This window comes from Trachurus japonicus, chromosome 13 (assembly GCF_045865225.1).
Source record: "Trachurus japonicus isolate A0001 chromosome 13, Traja_1.0".
NCBI classification, from domain to species: domain Eukaryota; kingdom Metazoa; phylum Chordata; class Actinopteri; order Carangiformes; family Carangidae; genus Trachurus; species Trachurus japonicus.
Genome location: NC_140919.1, coordinates 32,518,233 through 32,544,314, shown reverse-complemented (window position 1 = coordinate 32,544,314; position 26,082 = coordinate 32,518,233). Strand labels below are relative to the sequence as shown.

General features: G+C 40.9%; 1 protein-coding gene across 4 annotated transcripts; it reads right to left on the bottom strand.

The window, feature by feature from the left end:
* Positions 1-13: 13 nt before the first annotated feature.
* stim1a (stromal interaction molecule 1a) lies at positions 14-26,082 on the bottom strand. Of its 4 annotated transcripts, none has more exons than XM_085796048.1 (14): positions 25,949-26,082; positions 25,063-25,195; positions 21,699-21,829; positions 19,642-19,756; positions 17,872-17,983; positions 17,399-17,514; positions 12,872-13,049; positions 7,519-7,696; positions 6,744-6,911; positions 5,770-5,870; positions 5,359-5,588; positions 4,384-4,464; positions 3,498-3,912; positions 14-3,047 (listed from the first exon to the last, which is right to left on the bottom strand). In XM_085796048.1, exons 2-14 carry the CDS (start codon positions 25,181-25,183, stop codon positions 2,537-2,539), a joined length of 2,457 nt encoding a protein of 818 aa, XP_085652174.1. In that variant the 5' UTR covers positions 25,184-25,195; positions 25,949-26,082; the 3' UTR covers positions 14-2,536. The 4 variants fall into 4 exon arrangements, with proteins under 4 accessions (XP_085652174.1, XP_085652176.1, XP_085652175.1 ...); XM_085796050.1 differs by having other exon boundaries at positions 3,849-3,912; XM_085796049.1 differs by lacking the exon at positions 4,384-4,464.

Sequence of the window (26,082 nt, the reverse complement as noted above, 5' to 3'; positions counted from 1 at the left end):
GCTCATCTTTCATTTCAAAATAGTTTATTGCTATCATGCAGGAGTGCCATAAAAGTCGAGACCATCACAGAAGATGCAAAATTATCATTTTCTCTGTACAAATATATGGTATTCATAAATAGAAGCTCAAAGTAAAGAGAAGAGAGAAGAAAAAAAAACAAAAGGGGTGGGAAGGAAAGAGCTTAAGCCGATCCAATCTTCTAACCCAATATAGGTTTTCGTTACAGCAGTTGACATGCATCAACATTGCAGTGCATTATACTGGGAGCAGACGGACACACACAGACACACACTCATTCACTCAAACACATTCAGATGGCATAATCCATTTACAGCTGTCGTGCAAAAGAGGTACAAATGCCACTTTAAAAAAGTACCAGTAGGAAATAGTTTTTTTGTTTTGTTTTTTTCTTCAGCTGGTTTCTAAAATAACATATTTAGACATGTTTTAAACATCCAAACCACCTGTTACATTATGAGGTTGGGGGAGGCCGACTGTCTTTTGCAGCACTTTTTGGTTGTTCTTTGATCAGGAGCACCCTAAGTCTACTGGTGTCCATACTACTTCAGTAATCATCTACAACTACGGATGCATAGTTCTGTGCTCATACAATGCTGTCAGTATTAAAACTGGCGAAACTTTCTTTGCTGTGGGAATCTGAGGATACAGTAGGAGTCATCTGTAACAAATGTAAACATATCGCACTGATGATGCTGTTACAGACAGAATACCCTTGGACATTCAGTGTTTGAACTCTGGATATACAGTACATACTGTATACCTCATGTGGTTTTGGGTTCTGTGTAAAAAGGGGCTCAAATGGCCAAACACACTACAAATACAAAGGCCTCTGACAGGAACAGTGATTTGGCACTTTTGACACAATTGGTCTTCTGCCTCCCCAACTTGTTGAACTTCCATACAAGGTAGATTACAACTTGAACACTTCTATCTCCTACACAGCAATTTATCTTTGCCTTGTAGTTTAGCCCTTACCAGCGCCCATCCTTCACTGAAAAACTGCTGTGAAGTTTTCATTAACCACCTGAATTATTGTTAAACAGAAACGGTAAGACACAGGAGAGCAGGAGCCAAAATCCAGGTGAAACTCACACCATGTTTATCAAATCAACATTCAGAGGAAAAGGTTGGATTCCATTTATCTTGTACGGGGGAAATCCTAAAAAACAAACAAGACATCACCGTTTACTTTTTTAAATAGTTGACTAAAAATATGCTTTGATTATTTTGTTATATATCTTATTTTGCATGGTATATACTGCAGGTGGACGAAGCACACACTTTGTCCAAGTTATATCCTCATGTTTAAATTCAATACAAAGACGGATTGACAAGCCGTCTCTGGAATTTTCTAACTGCCTAATGTTTAAGATTTTGGTAATTCAATTTTTTGGTAACTTTTTGGTAATTTCAATTTGTAACATTTTTGACCAACAATGAAAGGACACCCACATCCAATGTGGACATTTTAACCAAAACATCAAACAAGTGTTGTCATTGTCAAACAATTGTTTGTGTCCTGGCCCAAGGGGGATACGTGTACACCAACGGTTAACCAATGGTGAAACTTGGCTTTTTTTTTTTTTTTTTTAAAGCTTGACATGTCAGCACAGCTTTTCTCTCTTACACTCTCATGCTCACATGCACTCACTCTACATATCAAAAACCCTAAATTAAAATGCTGCAACTTTGTGGTCCTTTTGTTGTAGGGAGATTTACCTCTTGTCCAACTCGCATTTGTCGACAAGATGATATCACTCGGTGCTCTTGGTCAAGATCCAAGGCTGCAAATTATTATTGTTACGGCATTTTTAAACCAAACAATACTTGGCACATTTTTTTTGACAGCCGAAAGTGAAATTTAAGTCACAATTACACTGGTCCGAGCTTTCACTACTACACTTTTGTTTGAGGATCTTCTCAATGTGTTATTTGCTCTGCCAAGAAGACAACAAAAGACAGAAAAACTTGTAACCATCAATAAAAACAAAGTACTCAGTGAAAATAAAGGAGTGCACATTCACTTTGGATTTGTAGGCTAGGTGGTTAAGTAGCAATAAAAGAAACATCAAGTGTTGTCTAAGCAGGTTAACGGCAAGAACCAAGCAAACACTAAGAGCATTCGAGTATCAGTCTAACAAAAATGAAGACATGCAAAATGTTATTTTCTTTTGATTGTAGAACAAGAAAGAAAAACCAACCGGGAGACATGTTTCCCTTTGAGACTGGCACAATTTCCTGCAGAATAAATAATACTTTACATTCCAATATACAAACCTACCCATTCCCCACATATTCAACATTGACCAAATAAGCAGATAAAACTCAACAGCTGTTTGCTCCCACAATCCATAGTTTGTCAGTAGGTGCTGTACCTACACAAAAATGCAGAGGCAACAAATTGTGCCATCATTTTACCATTAGTGAACCCCAAAAAACTTGAAACCTTTTTTTCAAAAACAGACTGGAGGAACACAGTCAGACAGCTTTGAAAGCCTGTAGTTCATGTAGCCCTTATTTCTTCTGTTTCTTGAAGATCTTGAAGGTGTGTTTCTTGCGGCTGGCAGTGGAATCTGTGTCTTCTCCTGTTGAGCCACTGTCCTCCTCCAGGGGGCTCTTCTTGGAGGACAGCTGAGGGATGCGAGTGTTGCCCTTTGGCCCCACGACTCCAAGTTGCCCCCCTGTAGGTGATGGTGTGTCAGGTTCAGTGGAGTTGGGGCTGAGGGAGCGGGACGACTCTGACAGACTGTTGATCTCTCCCAGGCTGGGCGACTTCTCTATGCCATACAGCTTCTTCATGAGTATGGGACTGTCGGGGATGAACTCTGCGGGACTTCCCTCGTGAATGCGGTTGCCTCCATTGGGAGTGTGAGCATGCAGTGAGACAGTATCCTCTGTGCGGCCAGACAGGCCGTGCATGAGGGAAGTGGGCTTGATTAGGTGGCCTTTGGAGCTGTAGGCAGATAGCCGATCACCAACTTGAGAGAGGGACAGGGAGGAGTCAGAGTCGGAGCGATTTAGGTCCCTGTGGGAAAGAGAACACAAAAAGGTTCAAGTTAATGGGAATAAAACAAACAAAATTGTATAAAGTTGCAGCCTTGCATGCTAGGGTATATCTACACTATGCCTGCAAAGCCATGGACACGCTGGGCACAGCCTGGACACTGGAACTCCACACTTGTTAGTTGTGCAGGCAAAGAACACCAGGAACACTGAGAGAGGTTGAGAAACAGTAAATGCATAGATTCTGTAATGGCTCGTCAGGTGCAGTTATGTGGAAGCAAAATGAATAAATGGAAACAAGGAAAAAAGAAGGCATGACAAAAATGGACTGTGAAAAAAATGAAAGAAAATGAGCTTCGGCTGAGATACATGTGTTAAAATCACTGAAATTATGGAAGATGGCGAGAAAGGACAAAAAAAAAAAAAACCACACACATGCATTGTGTGTAGGGAATTGGAAAGAGGCAGGTACCCGAAGCTGTCGCTGCATGAGGAGCGCACTTGGGAGACATCCGAGAAGGTGAAATCAGGAATAGGGTCCATGGGCTGGAAAGAAGTGTGATGTAAATGGGAGGAATGATGGGCTACGTTGCCACCCATAGCACTGGGTAAGCAGGAGGAAGAGCAGGACAGGGACTGAGGGTTTGCGCTGGAGCTACAGATGATAGAGGGATGAGACACAGCCGAGGAAAGAGGGGACAAGGGGAGAAACTCGAGATGCCCAAACGACTGGCTGCGCGACTGTCTGAAGGAAGCCCTAGACCTGGACTGGAATGGGGTCCCCTCTCCCTGCTGCCCCGTAAACAGGCAACCCTCTACCAACCTCTGGGAGCCCATGGCCAGCTGGGGGTCAATGTGGCGTTGCCGTAGGGACATCATACTGGGAGCTGTAGACACAAAACAACAACATTATCAACAACCACACGATAAAGACAAAGTCTAACGGACAAGGGGGATCGAGGAGAAGTGACCACTTGCTTTTTGGAAAGAGATAATTATTGTTTCTCATTTTGTTCTTTTGTCAGTTTAAACAAACTCAGCTGGTAACATAAAAACAATAATTAGCTTTTTCATCAAAGGTCGTGTCCATTTACAATTAAGGTAAGTGACCACTAAGGGGAGGGAGCTAGGGTGCACTGAGTGGTGACGACACTAAGAGGAGGGAGTAAACGTGGCAAGCAAGCAACTGAGGCAGGGTCAGGGTGTTTACATAGTAACACAGCACAGAGCAGCTCTTCCCTTCCAGCTGCGTCTGTCTGCCAGTTAGAAAGCATTAGAGCTTTGTATTGGCTTTAAATCAGGGAGAGGCAGGGATGTGAAACCGACGACTGAATTGGGGGCATGAATGAATGGCCAACCAGGATATTTCCACATGGGCTGACAGTCTGAACCAACGGACCACAGGTCACTGGCTCGCCTTTCCAACAGTCGGGTGCCATCTGTAGTTAGGCCAATGAGAAACAGTGGGGGAGCCAAAATGCCAGGAAGGTGGTGGGAAGGAAGAGAGGGGAGTGAGATAGGGAGTGCAGTTAATGTTGATTAAAAGACTTACTCACTGTTGCAGCCGCAAAGGCACTTTACAGTACAACTCTCACCTGTAGTTAGTCAAACCCAAACCTCATAATATGTCAAGTTTTATCATAATGAGTCAAATATACAGCCCATAAAAAGATGGCTACAAAGAATAATGGTCATCAGTCATGTCTTGTTTTCAATCTTTTCTGCCTAATTAGATAGATAATGATGTGTGAGATGTGTGTTTTGTGCATAGGGATTTGATGGGCAACTTTGTGTATTTTCTGAGTCTTGTAGTCAATTTAGATTGTGCACTGACTGCTTCTAATACATTTCCTTTGTTTGACCAAAAAGCACATATTTTAGGACACAGCCACTACAAATAGGTCAGCACAGAAACTTGTTCTCATTAAGAAGTATATTTTTCTTAACAGTTCAGTTACCAGAGGAAAGTCACAATAGTCTTCAGTCTCCATAATGGACTGAAGGTCAAGTTAACATTTTTTATCAAAAATGAGAACATACAAAAAGGCATTCAACTGGAATGGTGTGTACAAGAACAAGACAATTATGTGAACTTACATGGCACACATTATACAAACGTAAAACAACACTCATTCAATCATAGTCATGTGTGACCCTCGGCACCTCCGTCACCTGGGAGGCCACAAGGACAAATTCATGTAATTGTAGAATTAAAGGTCCAAATACTCATGTGGTCTGATTTTTGGATTTCCCCAGCAGGGTCTTGGAGGAGTGTTTAGGGGTTTGTTTGCTAATCCCCACTGACGGGCCGACAGATTCGGTTGAACTCTTACATTGCAGAGTTCCAGGCATGATGTCTTCGTCCATGTCGTCCATGTCGTCAGACATGATGAAGTGCTGAGGTGTAGCTCTGCCCCCCATGAAGCTGGCATCGAGGTTGAGGGCTGAGGCCAGTGAAGGAAGACCCGGGTTGTTGACGATGGTGAAACCAGTGAGGATCTCTATCTGCTGCCAGCGGTGAAGCCTCTCCCGCAAAGCAGCGGTCACCTCACCAAGGGCTTGTCTAGGAAAGATGAGGAGAAAGCAGCAGGAACAGAAATATGTAGAAAAGGAAAGCGGATCTGTTAATTATCAAGACATAATATTTAAATCTGACATGAGAAAGCAAAGCCTAGGTCAGTTATTTTGTTTTAGACAAAAGAAATGTAGTTTTGTTAAGTTTTCAAAAGTTTTATGAGCCTCACTTTGCTGCAAGTATTTTGTGGTCCACATCATCCAGGGAGGAGCTGTGAGCCACATGGAAGGTCCCGAAGAGAGTGTTCCTCTTTTTCTTTATCTTCTCTGCCTGTGAAAAAAGAAACAAAGTGCAGTCAGTGAATATTCAAGAAGATAAATCAACATTTTCACTGAGATTTATTACTAAATCAGTGACTATGTTGACTATGGCTCCACCCACCCATTTCCCATTTATGTGCTCACATTATTATATATTTTTGTCCAAAGAGGCATCTAGAAGTGAACTGGATCATTTACAAGACTAACTAAAAATAATAATAATAAAAGCAGAACAGTAAGAGTGACCACAGCTCCCAGTGAGTTCATTTCATACATCAATCATGTTTTACCGCATAAGCAGTACACAGAAGACAGCAGGAAACTAGTCTGCAGAGAAAACTATGTGGATAATGTTGTATAGCTTCATTTTCTGCTCTGGTTTTATCAGACATTCTGATATGCTAATTTAAGTCCTCATAGCCTAAAAGTGTGTGATCAGCTCAGATCTAAAGAAGCAAAGCAAGCAAAGCCACTAAAATTAAAATGTGTCTTGCTATATATTTACTGCTCCACTGTACAGTTTGAATTCTACTCTGTATAGCTGGAGTACAGAGAGCAAAATAGATGAATAAATGATCTGTTCACTGTACAGTATAAATACAATTCATGTGAAGGTATTTCTATTTCATCTATTATTCTACATACACCTGATTGCAGATACACAGGCAAGAAGGATTTTAATCATACAGTCACTCCACCTTGGCTGTTTTCACTTGAATGTTTTCAATTTTACCGAATTAAAACCTGAGATACACAACCAACTTGTTCCAGTCAGTTCAATCTCACATTTTAACATCTCTGATGACTTTGCGTAGCCAATGCCTTGGAACATAATGATACATGTTCAATAGAAGGAAGTAAGGCACTATAATCAATGGCTTACCCCTTCTTTGGCTACCAGGAGCTGCCGTTCAGCGTTTTGTTTCTTGATGTTGTAGTACTGCACCTCCACCTCGTGGGTGAGCTGCAGCCACTTCTGAAGAGACTCCGGTGGTGACCAGCTACAACGCGACTCCAGCTCCTTCTCAGCTTTCTTCAATGCCATGCGCACCTACAGCAAATGTCAAACATTAGGAGACAAATAGCCACCTAAAAACAACACAGCCATAAACTTAGCAACCTAGCAACCCCTTCTAGGCCATGATTATTATTTCTATATTTAGCATTTTCAGATGTTTTTAAATAGGACGTTTTGCAGCTAAAAGCAATAATGCAATGAAAGAAAAGATGGGAATCTACTAATCCAACCAAATGGAAAGTATTCCTCGCCACAGAACCTCCAACGTGTTGTGCAACACTGACTCTGTCTAGAAGGTTTCCAATTTATCACCGTGAGAAAAAGAAACACCTGTGACACAGGGGTGTGAACTGGATCACCGTGGTAGTCCTTCAAGCAAACACTCAAGTATTTTGCTTACTTGTGTGGGCTGTGCTGTGCCAGGCAAGTTTATAATGGACAAAGACTTCAGTGGGTGTATTTATATTATAACCAGTGTGAATCTGATAGACCTAAACATACTGTGCAGTTGCCACCTTTGAAGTTTTTTAAAACACTACTCACTCACTTTCAGTGCTTCTCCTTTGTGCTGAAATTATTATTTTTTTGATTAAAAAAATAAAATCCTGTGTCTAAATGGCATTTATCACTTTGCATGTACCTGTTCGAGCTCTTCTTCTGCATACTTTTGGCGACTCAGTTCATTCTCTGTGCCCTCACGTAGCTCTCTCAGTCGTTGGGCCTCCTGCTTTGCTGCATTGATCTCGTCCCTCAGCTTCTGCTCGAGGTTCACCTTCTCCACCTCTACCGTACGGTGCTCCTCCTGGGCGATCTGCAGCCTGAGGACAAGGAGGGGAGCACAGAGAAACAACCATCCTTTAATTTGAGTTCCTCCTCAAAGCAAGAAATCAGCGACTGTTTAATGAGGCCAGACAAAGAAACAAAGTGTGAGGACAGTCATGACGTGTAAGCATGTGAGTGCCATGTGTGGAATGCAGGACTTGCATCAGTCATGCATCACCGGAAACAATAGGCAACATGTAGAGAGCATGGTCAGTCATGGTCAGCTGTTAGACAACTCACAATATACTGACATCAGATGGAGCAGAGCCAAGAATGGGAACAGCTGTCGTTGTGTAACTTTAGAACAGTACAGTGCTCCTGGAGTGTTCAGATATGTGTTGGTTTGTGCGTACGATATTTTTAGACGAGCTTCCTAAAACAGCCTACTTTTATAAAAAAGGAGTTTGACACTTATGACATAATAATTTTGCCATGGGCACACACCATTTTAATGGACTGTGATTAGTGACAAGACAAGAAATATCAAATTCTTTTAGAGTTCTTAGAAATAAATCTTTTTACTTTGATCTGTAAAACTTGGAAATTAGGTGAAAATACTGACAATGGAAATAAGGGCTTTTACCCAAATGGTTCTTATCAATTAATCAATCAATCAATAAATAGGAACTCATGACAAACAAACAACGGAGTTCTGCTTTTAGACTACTGACATTAAAAGGGCAGAAAGTAATACCATCTTTCAGACATTAGGGAGCAGCACTCCTCTCCTGACGGGTTTAACACAACAGCAGAGGGGAGGCACAGAAGGGCAAAGAAATGAAAGTTGATCCAGACAGCTAGCTACGGAAAGTGTAGCTGGTGGGCAGTCCTGCTAATGCTTTCGACCCTGACCTCTGCCATTCTCTAGCTAAGATTCAAAAGCACTGGCAGACCAACAATGTCCAGAGAAGACGCCAAACGTTTCATCTGACCTGCATTGCAGAGCTCATAGGACGTAGACACAGTGTCTCTGTTGACGTTGCAGAGGAAGGTAAAGAACGACATGTTTGTATAGTCTAATATTATTACATCTGAATTTTTATCTTATTTCTCTAAATATCATTCATTTTACATTGAAAGCAAATGGATTAATTAATGTGTTTCTTAAAGCATTGTTGTCCTTGTCAGCAGTCTTTTTTCAGGATGTCTTTCTGCACACACCACACCCCAGTCCAAATGTGGGTGAATTATCACTTGAGCTGACATGTTAAGCGGTCATACTTAACACCATCTCCCACCAGTGAGACAGAGGTAGGGTCAAACAGTGCTGTAAAAGGCACCCAGGAAATCCAGCTCTAGTCAAAGCCTCCACCCACTGTCTCCCAATAGAGAAGCCATGGTTGGGCCAGGCTACTTGACACCAACACAGGATCTGCTTGAAGGTATGGAAAGAGAGCAGCTGGCAGAAGGGATCAGGAATAAAAGCACGGCAACAGACAGAGGGCATACCTCTCTCTCTCTCACCTCCTAAAAACAAGTGCTGTAAGAGACGCAAGTCTCCTCTTGCAAGTCACACTGACCTACAATACAAGATAACATGTCTCCCGCAGCCGCAGCACGTGTTTGTCCAGGCCGCGACACGTATGAGGGGATCTGATTAGAAAAGTTTTATATCTACCATTGAATGTCTGAGAATAACCATCTGCTTTTGGTGACATATACAGAGGCCGGCTTGACTGATTTCTGCTCAAAATTGTCTTTTGATTATGACTACACCAGCATCTACATTGACTCAGTATAATGAATAGACTTTTTGAATGATCATCCTTGAATTTCCTTTGGGATCAGTAAAGTATCTCTAACTCTAAGCTTTATGGGAAATATTCTACTTTATGAGAAACAGGACCCAGACATTTAGTTTTGTCCTTTCTCTCTGCTCCAGTTCAACACAGATTAGATTCAAATGTTGCTTGCTGCAGATAAATTATACTGTAATGCTGAACCAATAGCCATAACTTTGAAATATGAAATATAATTTAAAAAATCTGCCATTTATACAACTAACATTTTAATGAGGTATTACAGATACCTTTTCTATGTCCATTTGGGAACATGAAGAGTATAATTCATTGTTCATTGTTAGCTTTTAAGACTCTTAAGTGCTCCCGTGTTTGCAGTGGCACCACTGATCAATGTATAAAGCCACAGAGGCAACACACAGACTGACCTGGCAGTATATCAAAGAATCGAGGTTTGACCTCAGTGGACCAGCCAAATGGACTGAATTCAAGAGGCAAATCCCACAAAAAATACTTTCCACTCCCTTAGTGTACTGCTACAGCAACAAAAATGCACCTCATATTTATCATGTAAAGTGGACATACAAAAAGAAGAGTTGTTAGTGTATAGAAAAAGAAGAGTCTCAGCTAAGTGAACAAAGCAGTCTTCTCACTCTTGTTTACAGTTTGTTAGATCATGCTGTTGGATCAAGTTTGGAAAACTTGTTGGCTAAACAGTCAGATGACACAAAGAGCGACTCCTGTCAGTAGTCCAACGTCTGAAAGTTTTGATGCCTACAACAGCTCGTCTATTCCTGTTTAGTGTCACCAAGCATCGAGCCAGGAATGTTACGCAGACATGTGGCAACGCCTGTGGCTGCTCCTTGCTCTCATCAGTGAATGGGACCGAGTGTCCCCCTAGGTATTTCTACTGGCTGACATGATGCTACAAAACCCTCACACTGAACACCAACTGTCACTTTATGAAAGATTATTTTTTTCTTTTCTTAATAAACCTTTTTTGATCTAATTGAACAGACGTATAAATCCCCAATCAATAATATCAAAATATCTATGGCACACAAAACATTAAATCTAATTTAACTGGCACTATCCATGCACCTTGTTAAGGGCTTATCCTCACAAAAGCTCAAAACAAAACCTGTCCAGTAAATGAGATGAGGCTGTGTTTAGAATCTTTTAAAGGAATCAGAGGAGACGGTGCATATTTTAAATGCACATTCCCAGCATTCCTTAAGGTATTAACAGGACCAAAATAGTTACATTTGTCTTCATTTTCCCTTTATTTATTCCTCATGACAATGCAGACTACTAACATGAATTTGGCATCATTTGAGGTGCTTTGTTTGAAAAGATCTCATTTAATCATTAAAGCCGCAATGGCCTGAAGCCAGAATAAACCAGGTGAGTGAGCATGCCGCATTGCATGTTAGAATAGAAAGGTTGCTACACCGCAGATGCACACCACAGGAACTTTGTCAAAGGATTATCCCAAAGCTTTTTGGAATAATGACTGAACTGCAAGGTATACCAAGGTCAACCATTGAATATAAGAGCAAAGATTATTATTAATCAAAACCCTCATCCTAGAGTGACTCGTTCATCTCCAGGACAGGGTCAAAGTGACAGAAACACAAGGGGGGCCGTTCAAACATTTTTAAAGGCACCCGTTCCAACCACTATTGCAGAATGATCAAATTCTCAAATGGAATTCCAGTAAACATCTTCAAAGCAAAATTCCCACTGGGCAAGTGTGTCAGGTAACCAACCACCTTAGCTGGTTCCTCCCACAGTGAAAGTAGAAGCTCCATAACAACAACAACAAAAACACACTAATGCTAGTCACTGAAGAGGCCCCTCTATAATTTATGCTTTTCATCATTTCCCACAGGTTATGTATCATCACAGGTGAAAGCTGACAACTAAAAATCTCTCTTCATCACCAGTCCACCACCGGAATCTGTATTACCGCAGCAGCCCTGTGATTTTATAGCCGTAACTGGGAGCCGGCCAACTGGGTGTCCGCACCAAAGTGAACTGTGACATGCACCAGCATTTGTTAGAGCCTGCCTGCTATTGTTTGGGAGAAAGTGGTCTCATGAATGGAAAACCACTCACATAATGTCCATATCAATGGCTTTGATCATAACTGCTCAAAGCAAAGATGCATTTACCTCAACAAATTAAACATGCTGCAATAGATCATCTACCTCCGCCTAATGCATTTGTCCTTTTGTGATTGTCTGTCTCCCCCCCGCCCCCATTCACAAGTCTGTGTGGAAATGCAATTTAAGTGCATCCTGTTTGGGAGATGTGGATAGATTGCATGGGAGTTAGCTGGTTTTATAGTTGGTTTTACAGTCAAATATTGACATTTGAGGGATAGAAAGGAGACAGTTGTACAGAAATATTAATTATGTGCAGTTTTCACACTGGCTTAAACACCAGCCAGAAGCTCTTCTGTGTGTGTCTCAAAGGTTTTTGTCTAATCCAATGGTTAAACATGATTTAAATGTGACTCATTTAAGTCATGTCATTTAGGCTAATTTGTCTGAAGTCCAATTTCCCAGTCTCTTATTAGCCAACAGTTCCTAACTTCCCATTTTAGCACAATGTGGTGCTGTGTGAGAAATTCTGTGAAAATAATGACTGGAGTATGATGTGGTTATGTACTGTACATGGCACCAAGAAAAACTATATGCAAATTCTTAACAATCAAGCACACCGTATTTGTATAGTGAAATAATTGAGTCTGAGAAGATTTGCTGCAGTCTGCCTCCCCTTAATCAGTGCCTGTTTCAGCTAATACCAGAAGAAATACACTTTCTTAAATAAAACCTTAACCACTAGAAACAGAGCACTGAATGCTTTAAAATTAGTGGGTGAGGTTATCATTATTATTATTATTATAACCTTTATTTATCCCGGTTTGTCCCATTCAGATCCAAGATCTCTTTTGCAAGGGAGACCTGGCCAAGAATGACAGCAAATAGGTTGTTGTTTGGACTGTCATGTTCTCTCAGCAAAAAACCAAAAAGCTGTTATTACAGTTAGGATTATCTCAGTTGATAGTAACACATGTTTTGAATTCAGTAAATGTTTACAGATAATTACTTGACAAGTCATTTGCACTAGGAATTTATGAGTGGTAACTCAACACATGTACAGCATGTAAGCATGGCCGTTAGGTTGATAAATCATTAGCTAGTCAAAGAGAGCTCAGTAAGTAAGTCAGGGAGTACAGGCAGTGAAAAATAAAGTGAAAGTACAAATGTATTTGTCTGATGTTCACAAGTTCTAATGTGGACTCAGAAAAAGCCTTGTCATAATTAATACTGTGTTTTGTGTGGAAATACCATTGATGGTATGTGTGCACAATATTGTGTGTGCAGTATATTGGCTTGTTGTGTGGGTGGTAGGAAAACCCCTCACTTCTGTTGGAGATCATGCAGACTCTGCTCAGCTCTCTGCAGGCCCTCCAGGTCTTTCATCATCTTCTTCATGTGGTCCTTCGAGTAGCGATTCTGGATGTAGGCAAACCAGCAGCCACCCATGCCTATGACTATTGACACAACCAGCATGAAGTCCTTCAGGTGGTTATGTCTATTCACTGTGAGAAACAGAAAAAAATAAAGAAGAGAAGGTTTATTTTAGGAAAGTAATGAACATCAAAATGATCTACAGAGGAGCTAGTGCATTTCAGCCAGGAAATATATCAAGGAGAAAAACTACCTAACAAAGAGGAAGTCTCACCAGGCTGTGGTGTGAACTTGTGTTTGAACATAGCCTAGCATGCAAATGTTATGTAGTGACACAAATAGAAAAGTCAGTAGCAGAAGTTCAGGTTGCGGTAAGAGGGGCTGAGAGCAAAAGACCACGATAAAGCTAGCTTAACACAGCCTATTTTAATCTGGTAACCAATGCTAGACAGAGCATGAACTGAAAACCAAACAATGGCAACTTTAACCTTCAGGTACAAATGAGAGACTACGAAACAAATACTTGCTGCAATTCCTCAAAAAAAAAAAAAAAAAAAAAAAGGAATTAGGTGTGTGCGTATATTGCCATGTTGCCATGCCATTGAAATTCATAGCCACTAGAAAGCAGGTATCACATTTGTAAGAAGCCCCCTCGTATTTCGTGTTATTAAACAGAATCAAGACTCAGTCTATTGACTTAGGCAGGCAATGCTATGCAGCACCTGACACAAAGCCTGAATTTCAGCCAGCTACAACAATGAAGCAAACTTTTTCTTGCGAAGCCTGCAAAGGGGTGTGCAGGAAAGAGATAACAAAAATGTGACTTTTACTTCCTGGAGTGACGTGAAAAGTAAAAATTCAGTCTAGGCCAGTGTCTCTTTACAGCAGGATCTTATGCCACCTAGTTCTCCATAATCATCCTGTACCACTGGCTGCTGTCGACAAAGAGCCATGTCAAATCATACATGACACATTAACCTACATTTCATCCCCCAGCATACACCTCTCTTTTCATGAGCCCTCTGTATATTACAAGCCACATCACCAAGTCCCCAGCTTGTGCTAAATGGTCTGTCAGGAGGGCTGTATATATTCACATTGACTTGCTTATAAAGCCTAGAGCTAACACAGGTTCATCAGAGTTGAGGATCTTGCCTGCTGTTGTGTCAAAGTAGCTACACGACAAAAAAACACTACTGCAGTCTCTTCTTTATTCTATTGCGTAAGTAAGAACTGCACACCATGTACAACAATTGAGGTCACAATATATAACTGCATATGCATGTGTGCTATATTTGTCTGGGATCTGCTTTGTGGCTGAGCACATATGGTTAAAAATAATTTCATTATTTTCTAATGATTAACTGTTCTCTTGTTCTTTTTCTCTTTGAACACTATCTGTCAAAAACAGTTCTGTCTTCTATGAAATTTGTCAGTGACACACGGTCAAGACAGCATTCATTTACAGCTTTTCAGGAAAACCCCCAGGAAACCATGATGGACAACAAACCTGGAAATAACTTGACCCAAATGTGCTTAGGTTAATTATGTTTGTTCATTAGGTTGGGAACAACCTATTGTGAGATGTGTCTTAAAATGCTGCTGCAGTATACAGTCAGTCAGTCTGACCATTAGTGGGACCCACTGGCATTGAGAGGCTGTCAAAGCCAGACAGGGTTCGCTTATGTCTTCCTTCAGGTGTGTGACTCCAACTAAACAGCCATGTTGACACATGTCAGACACAGACCCCTCCGCACTGTTCCTCTGTGCACCTTCTTTTCAATGCAAACGCCTGCTTTCTATGACGGTTCATTAGAATTTCTCTTCTCACACCAACAATTACATAGACACGCTCCATACACAAGCTCTCATCAGCACTCCTCTCTCAAATATGCTCCCTTTCACTTCCCTTTTCATCCATCTTAGCTGTTCTCCAGTTAATAAAAACACTCAGCTTCAAAGCTTGGGAAGTCTCTGCCCACCATTAATATTTTGTTGAGCTGCAGCTACTATTTTTTTTTTTTGTTACTTCATAGAAGAACACCTCACATATCTATTTCATAACATATTTGTGTAACAGCAGGACAAATGATTCCAAAGATGAAGATCCAGCATCAAAACAATGCAAATAAGGTTTCATAGAATTAATTAACCGTAGCCCCGGGAGAGACCAATAGCCCAAAATTAAGTTTTCTGACATTCACATGACAGTGAAAAGCACCAAATTTCTCCAAAGTAAAGCACACTATTGTTACATTATATTATATCATGTTATCTATCCATCCATCCATCCATCTATCAATCTATCTAATAATAATACTACAACTAAACAGTTAATATTAATATTCTACTCTAATATTCTGTGTATTTTGTTGTCTCATCTATTATATTATATATTATTTTAAAGCAGCAAACTGATTTTAATGTTATGGATGGTTGGTGTGTAAGGTGCAGAACTGCAAATATTTCAACGGTCAAATATTTAATTTTCTAATACCTGATCAAAATAAGCCTGTTACTTCTGTCCTAACGGGTCCTCCTCTCCCACCCCACCTCCCATTTCTTTTTTTGGTAGCTATCCCCTCTTTGTCTTCTCTTCTCTTACTTAAGCTGCCACAGACTGCACTGGCTGAAACATGGAAATATTCAAAACAAATTAATAGATCCTAACACTTTGTTTGGACTTCTGAGTTTATGGGTTACCTGTGCAAGAAAATGGATACAGGATGGTCAGCTGTGATATTATGCACACCCTTTAGGAACAAATCAATGTATTGGAAACACTGTTTATGTAAAAAAACAAAACAAAGCTCTTGTCCTCATGATCTTTTCCCTTCTCATAAGTTGTGAATTGATTAATATGCTGAAGTCTAAATGGGAAGCTTTAATGTGCCTGATGTGGCCAATGGGTTGTCACCTCCCAATCACCGTTTATAGCTGGACATTTTTTTCAAATACCAGCTCCAAGTTTGTCTCTTTCTAAGCTGGGTAACACTAATGTGTGTGCTTTTACACAATCACTGAGCTTTTGACATGTTATGCACGAAAAAATGACTAATTTGAATTTTGGCAGTCATTCTGGGAACATGACTTCCCAAAGTCAACAAAGAATGCATGACATGTTTCCAAGAGGGAAGGCAACTGAGGCACACCCCATCCATGAGATATTACAGAAAGGAACCAAGCACAAAATACGGACAAACCGGCTACAGAACTGGAGCAGTGATACTAGAGAAGGAGAGGCAGAGGATGAGTGGTGTGCTTATTTGTCTGAGCACGCAGAGGGGTGTGTCTTGAATACAAAGCAGTCTGTTCTCATCCTCGGCCCACTTCCTCAACCCGTGAATCTGATACAGGTGTTAACAGGCCTTTACTACATATAGAAAGGCAGACTACAGTCAATAAATGTGTACGGCAGAGAGTAAATGAGTGAGTGCAATAAATAAACTAACAAAGGCTGACCACAACTTGTCACATGGACCATGACATGATGAGAAATGAGAGCAGCAGACAAAAGTGGTCAGGATGTTGGTAATGCTGGTAAGCTGTCCATACACTCTGAAAAGTCAACTCACTGCAATCATTTCAAGAGAGTAAAGATGAGGTGTTGAGTCAGTCATTGGGAAATGTTTTATGTCACTCTGAAACATGTGAACCGGTTAGGCAATGAAACTTCAGCGAGCCTTGAACCAATATATTTACAGAGTAAGCACTGGTTTTTATTTGAAATGCCTACACTGGGTGTGCACAACAAAATTCTCCCAATGGGTTTTGATTTAACTGAAGGATTTGAAAACTTATCATCTGTTTCTAGATCTGTAAAAGTAGAGGTAATGAAACTGCACCCACTTTCTAATTTCTGTTCAGGGACTTCAACTATCTGGAATAGGCCTGCACAATATCAGCAAAATGTCTCATTTGTGATCACACTTATTGCAATGACGGCATGACTGCGATAAATAAGCAAATATTCAGGAGTGCATATTAACCATACAGTTCCTGTGTCTTTCTGAATACAAATCAATATGCTGTAGTACAGATGCCAGGCCTGTAGTGGCGCTGTAACACTGCCACAAAAATACACCCAAGACAGAGAAAAAGAGTGTAAAGCTAGCGCACTATGAGTCGACTAAACACCAGAAGTTGTGCCAGTACAAATGTGCTGATTGATGCTGCTCAGACGCGTATCAGGCGCTGTATCCAATGGAAGTCCTCCGTTGTTGTTGTTGTGGTGGTGTTACGTCTAGCGGTGAAGCTCAGGTTACAGTTATGAGAATGAAGTGAGAGTGAAGACATGGCGCCTGTAAATAACACGTACTCAACACATTTCAGGCAACCTTTTGCAATGTGCTTACCGTGCATGTCTATACCGCGATGACGATGAAATTAAGATGAATTTCTCAACCCTAATCTGGAACGAGTCACTGATTTATGAATGAATGTATTCATCTGAGCTGAAAAATAAAGTAACATCACTCACTCAGAGGTGCTCCAAACAGTACGGTATCCAAAGATTTCAGCTGCAACTTTTGCACATGGCTGCGATCCAGAATCTTGAGGATAGAGAGCGTCAGAGTGGTGTTCTTCACAGCAAGCCTGAGAGAAAACAGACACAGTCCTTTTCTAAGAACAAGAAAGCACTGGGAAGCAAAGTGTGTAATTGAATTTTGAGCCATGTGTAATGTAACCACTTTAAATAATCATCTAAAACCAACTAATCAGACTCACAAACACAATTAGATGCATTGATAGTATTGAATAGTGGACAAATTGCACTACTTTGACAAATGAAAAAACAGGACTTTTGTCAAATTTAAGCCAAACTAAAAAGTAATAAATGTAAATCAATCATACTAAAACGCCTGTCTCCATTTCTCCGTTCCTGTTTGCCTGTTTTCTGAGCATCATGATCAATACCACCACAAGGAACCCTCAATTTACAATGTCACTTGCCTTGGCATGGCACTTCCATTGAAGTTCATCTTGCGAAACGCATCCACGTACTGCGGCAGCTCCACATAGGTGATGAGCCACTCCACCACCTCATCGACTGTCCAATTGTACACTGAGGGGAAAACGGAAGACAAAAAACATACAGTCACATTGCTCATCGATTCCCATTCCTCATTGTAGAATTCAGCAGTGATATGGTTCCATAGCACCAGTATGCTGCATACAGTGCAGTGAGAGTTGGCAATAGGATTTTCATTGTTTTGCTCTTGCCCCACAGTGAAGCTTTGGAATGAAACATTTTTTATGGAAAGCAAAGTCAAGAGAAAGACAGGAAATGGGGAGGCATGCAGGAAAGGGCCACTTAATGCAGGATTCGAACCAGGGCCACCTGCATCGAGGACTGTAGTCTCAACACATGGGGCGGCTGCTCTTGTGAGTTAAACACAGCCCCAAGAGCTGACTTTCCTCTTAAAAAAAGGATCACTGAAAATAAATGTGGAAATATTATTTTTTAGACAGTGATCATCATTGAGAACAAAAGTTAACCCCAGAGATTTGTAAAGGAAGTTTTTCTTGGGGCCAAGCAGTCGGTCAGATGACCTCGGTCCAGATGATCATGTGTTTTACTTTCTGAAGAAGCAACAAAGGGCAATAATAATTCCAAGAAACCAGCAGGGACTGAGGATTATCAAGAAACATACTGGTGATGTCTGTGTCGTACACGTCAGGCAGTAAGCCAGTAAGCCCTTTGAGACAAACTGTTTGTAAAAACGGGCTATACAAATAAAATTGCCTTGCCTAACAAAAATGTGCAACAAAATATTAAATGATGACTGCAGCACAGAGTGTGTCATCTTGCCAAAACACTGTCCGTTCCTCTAACATCTTCTCTCTACATATAATGTGCATCTGTACAGGATCAATTCAAACAGAATCAGCACTAGCCTATACATAGCAACTCAATGCACAGAACCAAAAGAACATCAACAGATACACCAGACATATTAAATGATGATTTGCATCTGTATTCTGAATGATCTATTAGGTATCTGTGGATTAACAAAAATTGGCTAGCCCACAGTGTCAACTGGGGAAGGGAAATCCACTCCCCGGCTACTGGCAGACAGTCAACAGTGTGGGTTGCCTGTGTTAATGTGCTGCTCTCTTGAACAAAAAACCCAGTTTCTCGCCTCAAACCCTCTAGAGCCTTGTCAAGAAACTGCAATGCAGTGTAAGTCAGTACTACGAGGGGGGGAAAAAAGAGGAAAGAAATGCAGCCAGAGGAAAGAGTGAAAAAACTTGAGTGCTAGATACAGTGCAGCACATGAAAAGTGCTCTCAAGGCATACAAGATAGCACAGCCAAACAGATAGGGTGAAGGAGGTGAGGGTTTGTATGCAAAATATTGTGCTGACAGATTCAGTGTCTGCTCTGCCTCTGGCTGATACGGATAAGTAGCCGGCACTTTGCTTGACATGACATTTGGCCCAACATGTTCAGTCACAGGGAAATACATGGTGGAGTTCTTCGGGGCTGGAAATCACTGGGCTCCAGGAGTGTTTCATTAAAATTAAAAACAATCATTAGTCCAATTTCCTCTTTCAACCAGTATTAGCAGAGTGTGTCAATTCATAACATCGTGTGTAAAAAAAAAGATTCATTCTCTACGGTTCAGACTCAAATACAGAGGTTGTGAAAGAAAGGCTTGTTTGTCTGTGTGGTCACTGGAAGCCTTCGGGAAAAAAAGAAAAACAAGGCTGAAAAGCAGTACCTTCAGAGCCCTTCCATGCTTTCCACAAGTCCTCCACGCTAATGAACTGGTCGTCCCCATGGAAGGTGTTGTGTTTGGCCTTGGGGTCATGGTAGTTTAGATCTTCTCTCAGGAACTGCAGGATGACAAGGTCATTTGTAGTGGTTACAAAGAACTACTCTTGTAAGTGTTCATGGACAAAAGCAGCAAGAACAGTTACGGGCTTCAAATCTTAGAAATGATAATTTCTTAGAAAACTACATTTCTGCTTCGGTGACTTGGTCTAAACAATGTTGCAATGCAGAGTTCATAAGTATAGCTGAAATGTTTTATATTTCTTTCTTCCAATTCAGGAATCAAACATCATCTTGACAGCAAATGCTTACAGCCTGACTACCTTCATAAAAAGCATGAAGAGGTGGAGGACAAAGACCAGAGTTTCATACGGTGCTGGAAAATTGCTGTTGTGGAGTTTGAATTTAGTGTGAACTGCTGTGACCTGTTTCATCACTGTGGGCTTTATGACCTCCATAAATGAAAGGAAAAAAAACACAATTCTTGTGGTTGTGCATGTATTTGCTTCACCTGCTACGGAAGAAAGATAAAATTCTATAAATACATAAACTATCCATGACCTGGAAATTACTGAGCATTTTCCACTCCCTAGTTAATGATCTGGAAGAGCACCGAACTTTGTGTTAATAGTTATTCTACATTACAACACATGTGCTGGTCACCATTAACTGAAAGCCACACTGTGACACTGTCAAAACCAACAGAGCTGAAAAAGTCTCAAATGGGGGGGGGGTTACGTGATCCATAGGACTGGTTTCTGGATGACATCTGATATCTCCTTTTGAAAATAAGAAGGTTGCATATTGCACAAAAGACACCATGACGCATAGTAACTGGCAGAGCGCAACAAAATTTACGGCCCTCCGGATTCCATTCTCGCCCCCATTGAAGTGGTAGTAGTCAACTGTTGCCAAAGGAGCCACGCCACTCGTTGCCCACTATGTCGTAGGCTAACTCAGGAACTGTGTTTTTTTTTTTTTAAACCAACCCCTACACAATATCTTGCACTCCCACAAAAGCCATCTCATGCAACATGGGTGGAAGACAGTAATAAGTCATGACACCTTTCTTTCTTGATAGATTTGCGTGGGAGGGTTTCACTACAGGGTAGAGAGATGGTCTATACTGCAGGTGAAACATCACACTCCTGAAATATACATTCACTAGAGAGTTTTAGCAGGACCTGTATAATGTTGTCAAGGCTCAAAGACTGTCCTTAAAAGCCAGACCGAGTCTTTGATCTCGCTCATAAAGAAATCAACCATCATTTTTATTTAATCACTGTATGATAACAGGAAGCAGGGCTACTGTCTTGAAGTGCTCTTCATTGTTGTGAGCTCTCTCTCAAAGTGGCTCAAAGCCTCTACAGATATGAGCGCGCACTGCACAGCACTTGATTCCTTGCCTTTTGGGTATTTGCATGCCAAGTGCCTCTTCTAAAAGCAGAGACGGCTGCAGTGGTGATGTTGCTTGTTTTGGTCTGGTGTGAACTGCATGACACAGGCCTGACCAAATTCAGCTGAGGCTCCATAGAAGGCCTCCTCAAGGCCGCAACCTGCAGTTTGGACTAGAGCTCAGGATGTAAACTAAGTGAACTAAAGGCAGTGTCTTTTAAGCACCAGGGATGTCTGAGAAGCAACACACCACGCTGAAACTATCGTGAACATTATGATGAACAACGGACAAAAACCAGCAAAGAAGCAAACACAATTTTTCATGAGTTTAAAAAAACACACCACCCATAGTCTGCACAAAGTGAGTAGAGACTCGGCTGTCCTCCAGTTAGTTAGAGCATTTTAAGGACGCTGCAGGGCTAAGAATAACTGACCATTTAGGCAGAAAATCCTATGACAAGTCAGATGACAGCAGATTAGAATAATGACACTTGAAAGCCTCTTCAGACTGAGTGAAAACCACCTCTTAAAATGTATAAATCAAAATATCCCTTTCAACAGAGCATCAGTTCTTGTGATCTGTTGGATTTCTTTTGGACTGATACTTACGCCGTCTGTCTCTACCACGTCTACATTGCCGTTTGCGTCATCGTCCATCTGCTTGTGGATACTACGGATAGCCTCGTAGCTGAGAAGGGCAATCTCATCCTTGCACAGCGGCTCATCGATGCGACAAAAATCTGGTGGAGAAACAGCCATAACAAGAAGGTGTTAAGACTTTGAAACTCATGGGTCAAAACAGAGTTATCAGAATTATTCACACATTATTCACATTAATTCATGTGTGATAAACGTTTCTACGTTTGCCTTCCAATTTGGGAAATGGTTTAATCAGATAATGCTCCGTTATAGCCAAATGTTCAACAACACCAGCTTCAAATACAATGTCAAGTACTACTACACCTTCAAGTTGATTTTACAATTAATCTATGTTCACAACAACTTTTAAAAAAAGTTTAAGCACTCATGTCACCTCAATGCCACAATAAGTATTTGGAAGAAAAGTCAGGATGCAAAGTTTCCCGCTGGATTGCCCTCCCTCTGCCTCTCTCTCTTGCAGAGATAACTGAACTGAAAAATCCCATGGCTGCAAACAAAGCCTTGTTTATATGAGGCCTTTCACTCAATGTGGGGATGGTACCAAGAAGCCAGATACCATGACTGCCGACTTACTATGTAGACAAAAACAGGCCGGGGTCCAAGGTGAATTAAATGTTTCAATCTATCATCAATCTAAATTTCACAGTCTTGTTTTATGTTCGAAAACCTCATCATTAGTATCAATATTGTTAATGTTTTACCATGTTCTGTATTCTAGTTCAGCCTCAGTATCATGAAAAAATACCAATGTGCAACAGTGAACTCACTGTAGATAAACAGAAATGAATGTTTCTATGATAAATAATGAGGTAATTAAGCAGCCTGTAATTTTTCTAGTGCTCCCTGTCTGCTCTGTTTGTTCTCTCTACTTCCTGACGGATAACAAATCCTCTGCCATAGATCAGAGATAATGTCACCACTCCCACTGAGAGGAAACTTTCTTTGACATGTATTGCACAAACTGGCAGGAGCTGTGTTAAAGGGCATGGTAGGCCACCTAATTGTTAACAGCTAATGTAAGGATCAAAGAAAGCAGTGTGACTGAAATGAATTTACTAATCCCTCTGCACATCTACTATTTGACACATTAAAAGTTGCTGTTCAGTGTGGTGCTATTATCTTAGTCAGGATGCTATTGCAACCTTTCCCCCCGCTGAATAAAGTTATTTAAGAGGCATGTCAAACACAGCATGCTTTATTGTGCATTTCATTGCATTATACCCACAAAAGGAGAAGGTGAAGACGACGGTTAAGTGGGAGGCTGGCTTTGCTCTGCAACATGAGAGGATGGTTTGCACTTTCTAACCGGATGCGAGCTTGGTTTTAACTGACTGTTAGCCGCAACATAAAATATTGGACGGACTGTTGCTGATCACAACAACAAGGTTGGATAAAATGCTACCTTATTCTGCTTCGCTAGTCGATTATGTCGTGGTTAAACACAGCAGACCTTGCTTTTCACATGCCTGCATTATCCTCACAACAATAATGGTCCAGCACAGGTTCATATAGCTCTTCTGATGCAGCATCACCATTAATTACAAATCACCCACACAGTAGTATTTATCAGTTTCCAGCGGGTGGTTTGTATTGTGCTGGCATTTACAAAATGATTCCCCTCCCACAGATCAACTCGTCATATCAAACCTATTTTTTTTTCTATTCCCCGACCAACATGTTATCATAGGTTAACCTAGCAGTCAGTAAAATGAAGCAGAAGATAAAACAAACCTCAGATGAATCTCTGCAATAATGACTGTGTTTTAGTGCTGTGAATGGTGTTGTAGCTCTGTATTTCTCTACTCAAAATGACTGAACAGACACTACTCACTCAGCACTTCAGCCTAAACCAGAACTAGGATGGAAGGATGCACAACCTGAACTTCCGCATTGTGTAAAGTTAATTTTTGAGCCACACTACTCACTCAGCATTTCAGTGGCAGAGAACCTGCACAGCCACATACCAAAAAGGTAATCAGGCGCTCACACACACACACACACTCACACTCATTCACATTCACCACGTTAAACAAAGAATGACAGTTACCCTAGTAAGAAACTACCACCTGCAACACTCTCATACTCTCAACCTGGCCCTTTCTCATTTGGCTTGCAAACCTCCGGAGACACAAGATAAGGTATTTACATACCAGTCAGCCTGCCTTATTTAAGGGCGAAAGTTACGCAACTCATTCTGTGCGCCTGTGTGTAGATGAGGAACACACTCCTCTCAACTTTGCCAGTTGCAGTGGCTACTATGTCCTGTTTCCATTCAAAATACCAGTAAAGCTTTTAAAAAAATAACTGTTACAAGTAAGTTCTTCAACAAACCGTGCCCCCTTTGGACTATTGCAACATGCTTTAGGGAAAATTGCTTCAAGTGCAAAATGTGTGTGAGAAAATTGGACAATGTCTCAGCAGTTCCTGTTTAAGTACACAGCGGTACCAGCAATAGATCACGATCAAGCAAGTTTGCAGCACTGGGTGTTGTTGCTAACACTATAGCGAATGACGTGACGTTAAAAATAACTAAATATTAATCTTAGTCATGGCAAGTCATAATCAGTGAAATAACTTCATGGATTGATGCAAAATATTATCACCATGATAAAGCACAATGATAATATTTGTATATGTATGTATTGTATATTATTATCCTGTTCAACGCTTTAGTGCCTTGAAAACTAAAACTTAGTTTTAAAAAAAGCTTGCCTGTGTTTAGTTCAGCAGTGGTGCGGGTGAGCTATTACCACAGAACTCCACTGCCCTCACAATGGTAACATAACCCTCATACAAATTTTGGTGACACACATTATAAGTGCAAAGACAAAAGATTAGTGTCTATGTTAGATCATTATTTCATCCGATAGAGTAGTGCGCATTCTTAATGCAATGATTAAGGCCCTTTTTTTCAGCTTAACACAGAAATGGTGTAATTAAGAATAACAATTTATTTTACATGTTGTACAGCCAAATATACAACGTACTGATCCTACTTGATTTATTGGAAATAGTCTAACAGTTTTTTGATCACTCATTCAGAGTTAACTTAAACCCCTCCACATGTGCTTCACTAACCATTAGATCAAGTATGCCTGTTGAAGTAGGTGGCTTGATCTTAGTTGGAGGGCTTAATGTTGAATGCCAGCCGGCCTATTCTCAGCATGGCTCTATTTAGTGCATGCACAATCACAAAGATGTGGCACCAACTGTAATACTCTTCTCTACAGCTCGTCACTTTGACAGATGAACAAAAATACACTTTTAAAAAGTAACAGCAACAAAAAAAAGCAGCTATGACAGGTTTACTCACCTGACACCCCGTTTTCAGCAACCTGACCGTCCGGTGTGGGTGGACTCGTTTTGTCGGTCCAACTTTCTCCAACGAGGCATAAGCAAAATATCCACAAGGGCACAAATTTATTGAACTCCATGACTGGTGTATGCTGGAAAGAGGAGAGAAAATGTTTTATAATTTTTGCCACAGCGAAACCACAGCGTTTCTGTAATGGTTGATCTATTAAACATCTTTAAAAAATAATAATAATAATAATAACGCAGTTGCTGTGTGTCACTAAATATTCACCATCTTAGTGAAGAGATCACATCAAGAAAGCACGGTTAGTTACATAAAGATGCCCTGCAGCAGCTGCAGACACATGCTATCACTTCTCTTCTTCCTGAATGAATCAATGTCCACAGGAGTTAGCTTCCTAATGCCTGGTTTTAAACTCAGGAGTTCATTTAAACCTTAATTTACAGACTAAGCCGAGTTGTGCTCTGGGGTTCTTGGCAGCAGACATATGTCACGTCAGGGAGAAACATAACAAGATTATCGAAAGTAACATCAGCCCTGTTTATCTGCGTCTGCTTGTGGCTGGGTGTCTGACAATCACGGCTAGCTAAGCTAACCATCTCGGCTAACTGGGAGAATGAGTAAAATTATCAAAACAAAAGGACAGGGTTACATTAAAGAGCCCCTTCTAAGAAAGCATTCATACGAAGTCCTTCGTGATATTGCGGGCACTTTCTGTCGGCGTCGAGTTGTATTTTCTATAGACGCATGTTAGCCGACGCTGACGTTTTAGCTAACCGCAAGTCAGACAAGGTACGTTAATAAAAGCGACTGTAGTTTTAGCTAGGATAAATGGTAACGTTATTGTCATTATACCACTGAATAAAAAGGAAATAAAGTTAACCTGTCGGGGGCACCAGATGTGTAGTTTCAGCTCTGTGTCAACATTGCAGCAGATGCCTGGTTCCCCGGAGTTGAAGCACAGCGAACTCCACCTCCTCTTGAAAAAATTGTGTCGGTCTCTCTCAGCGCGACCGA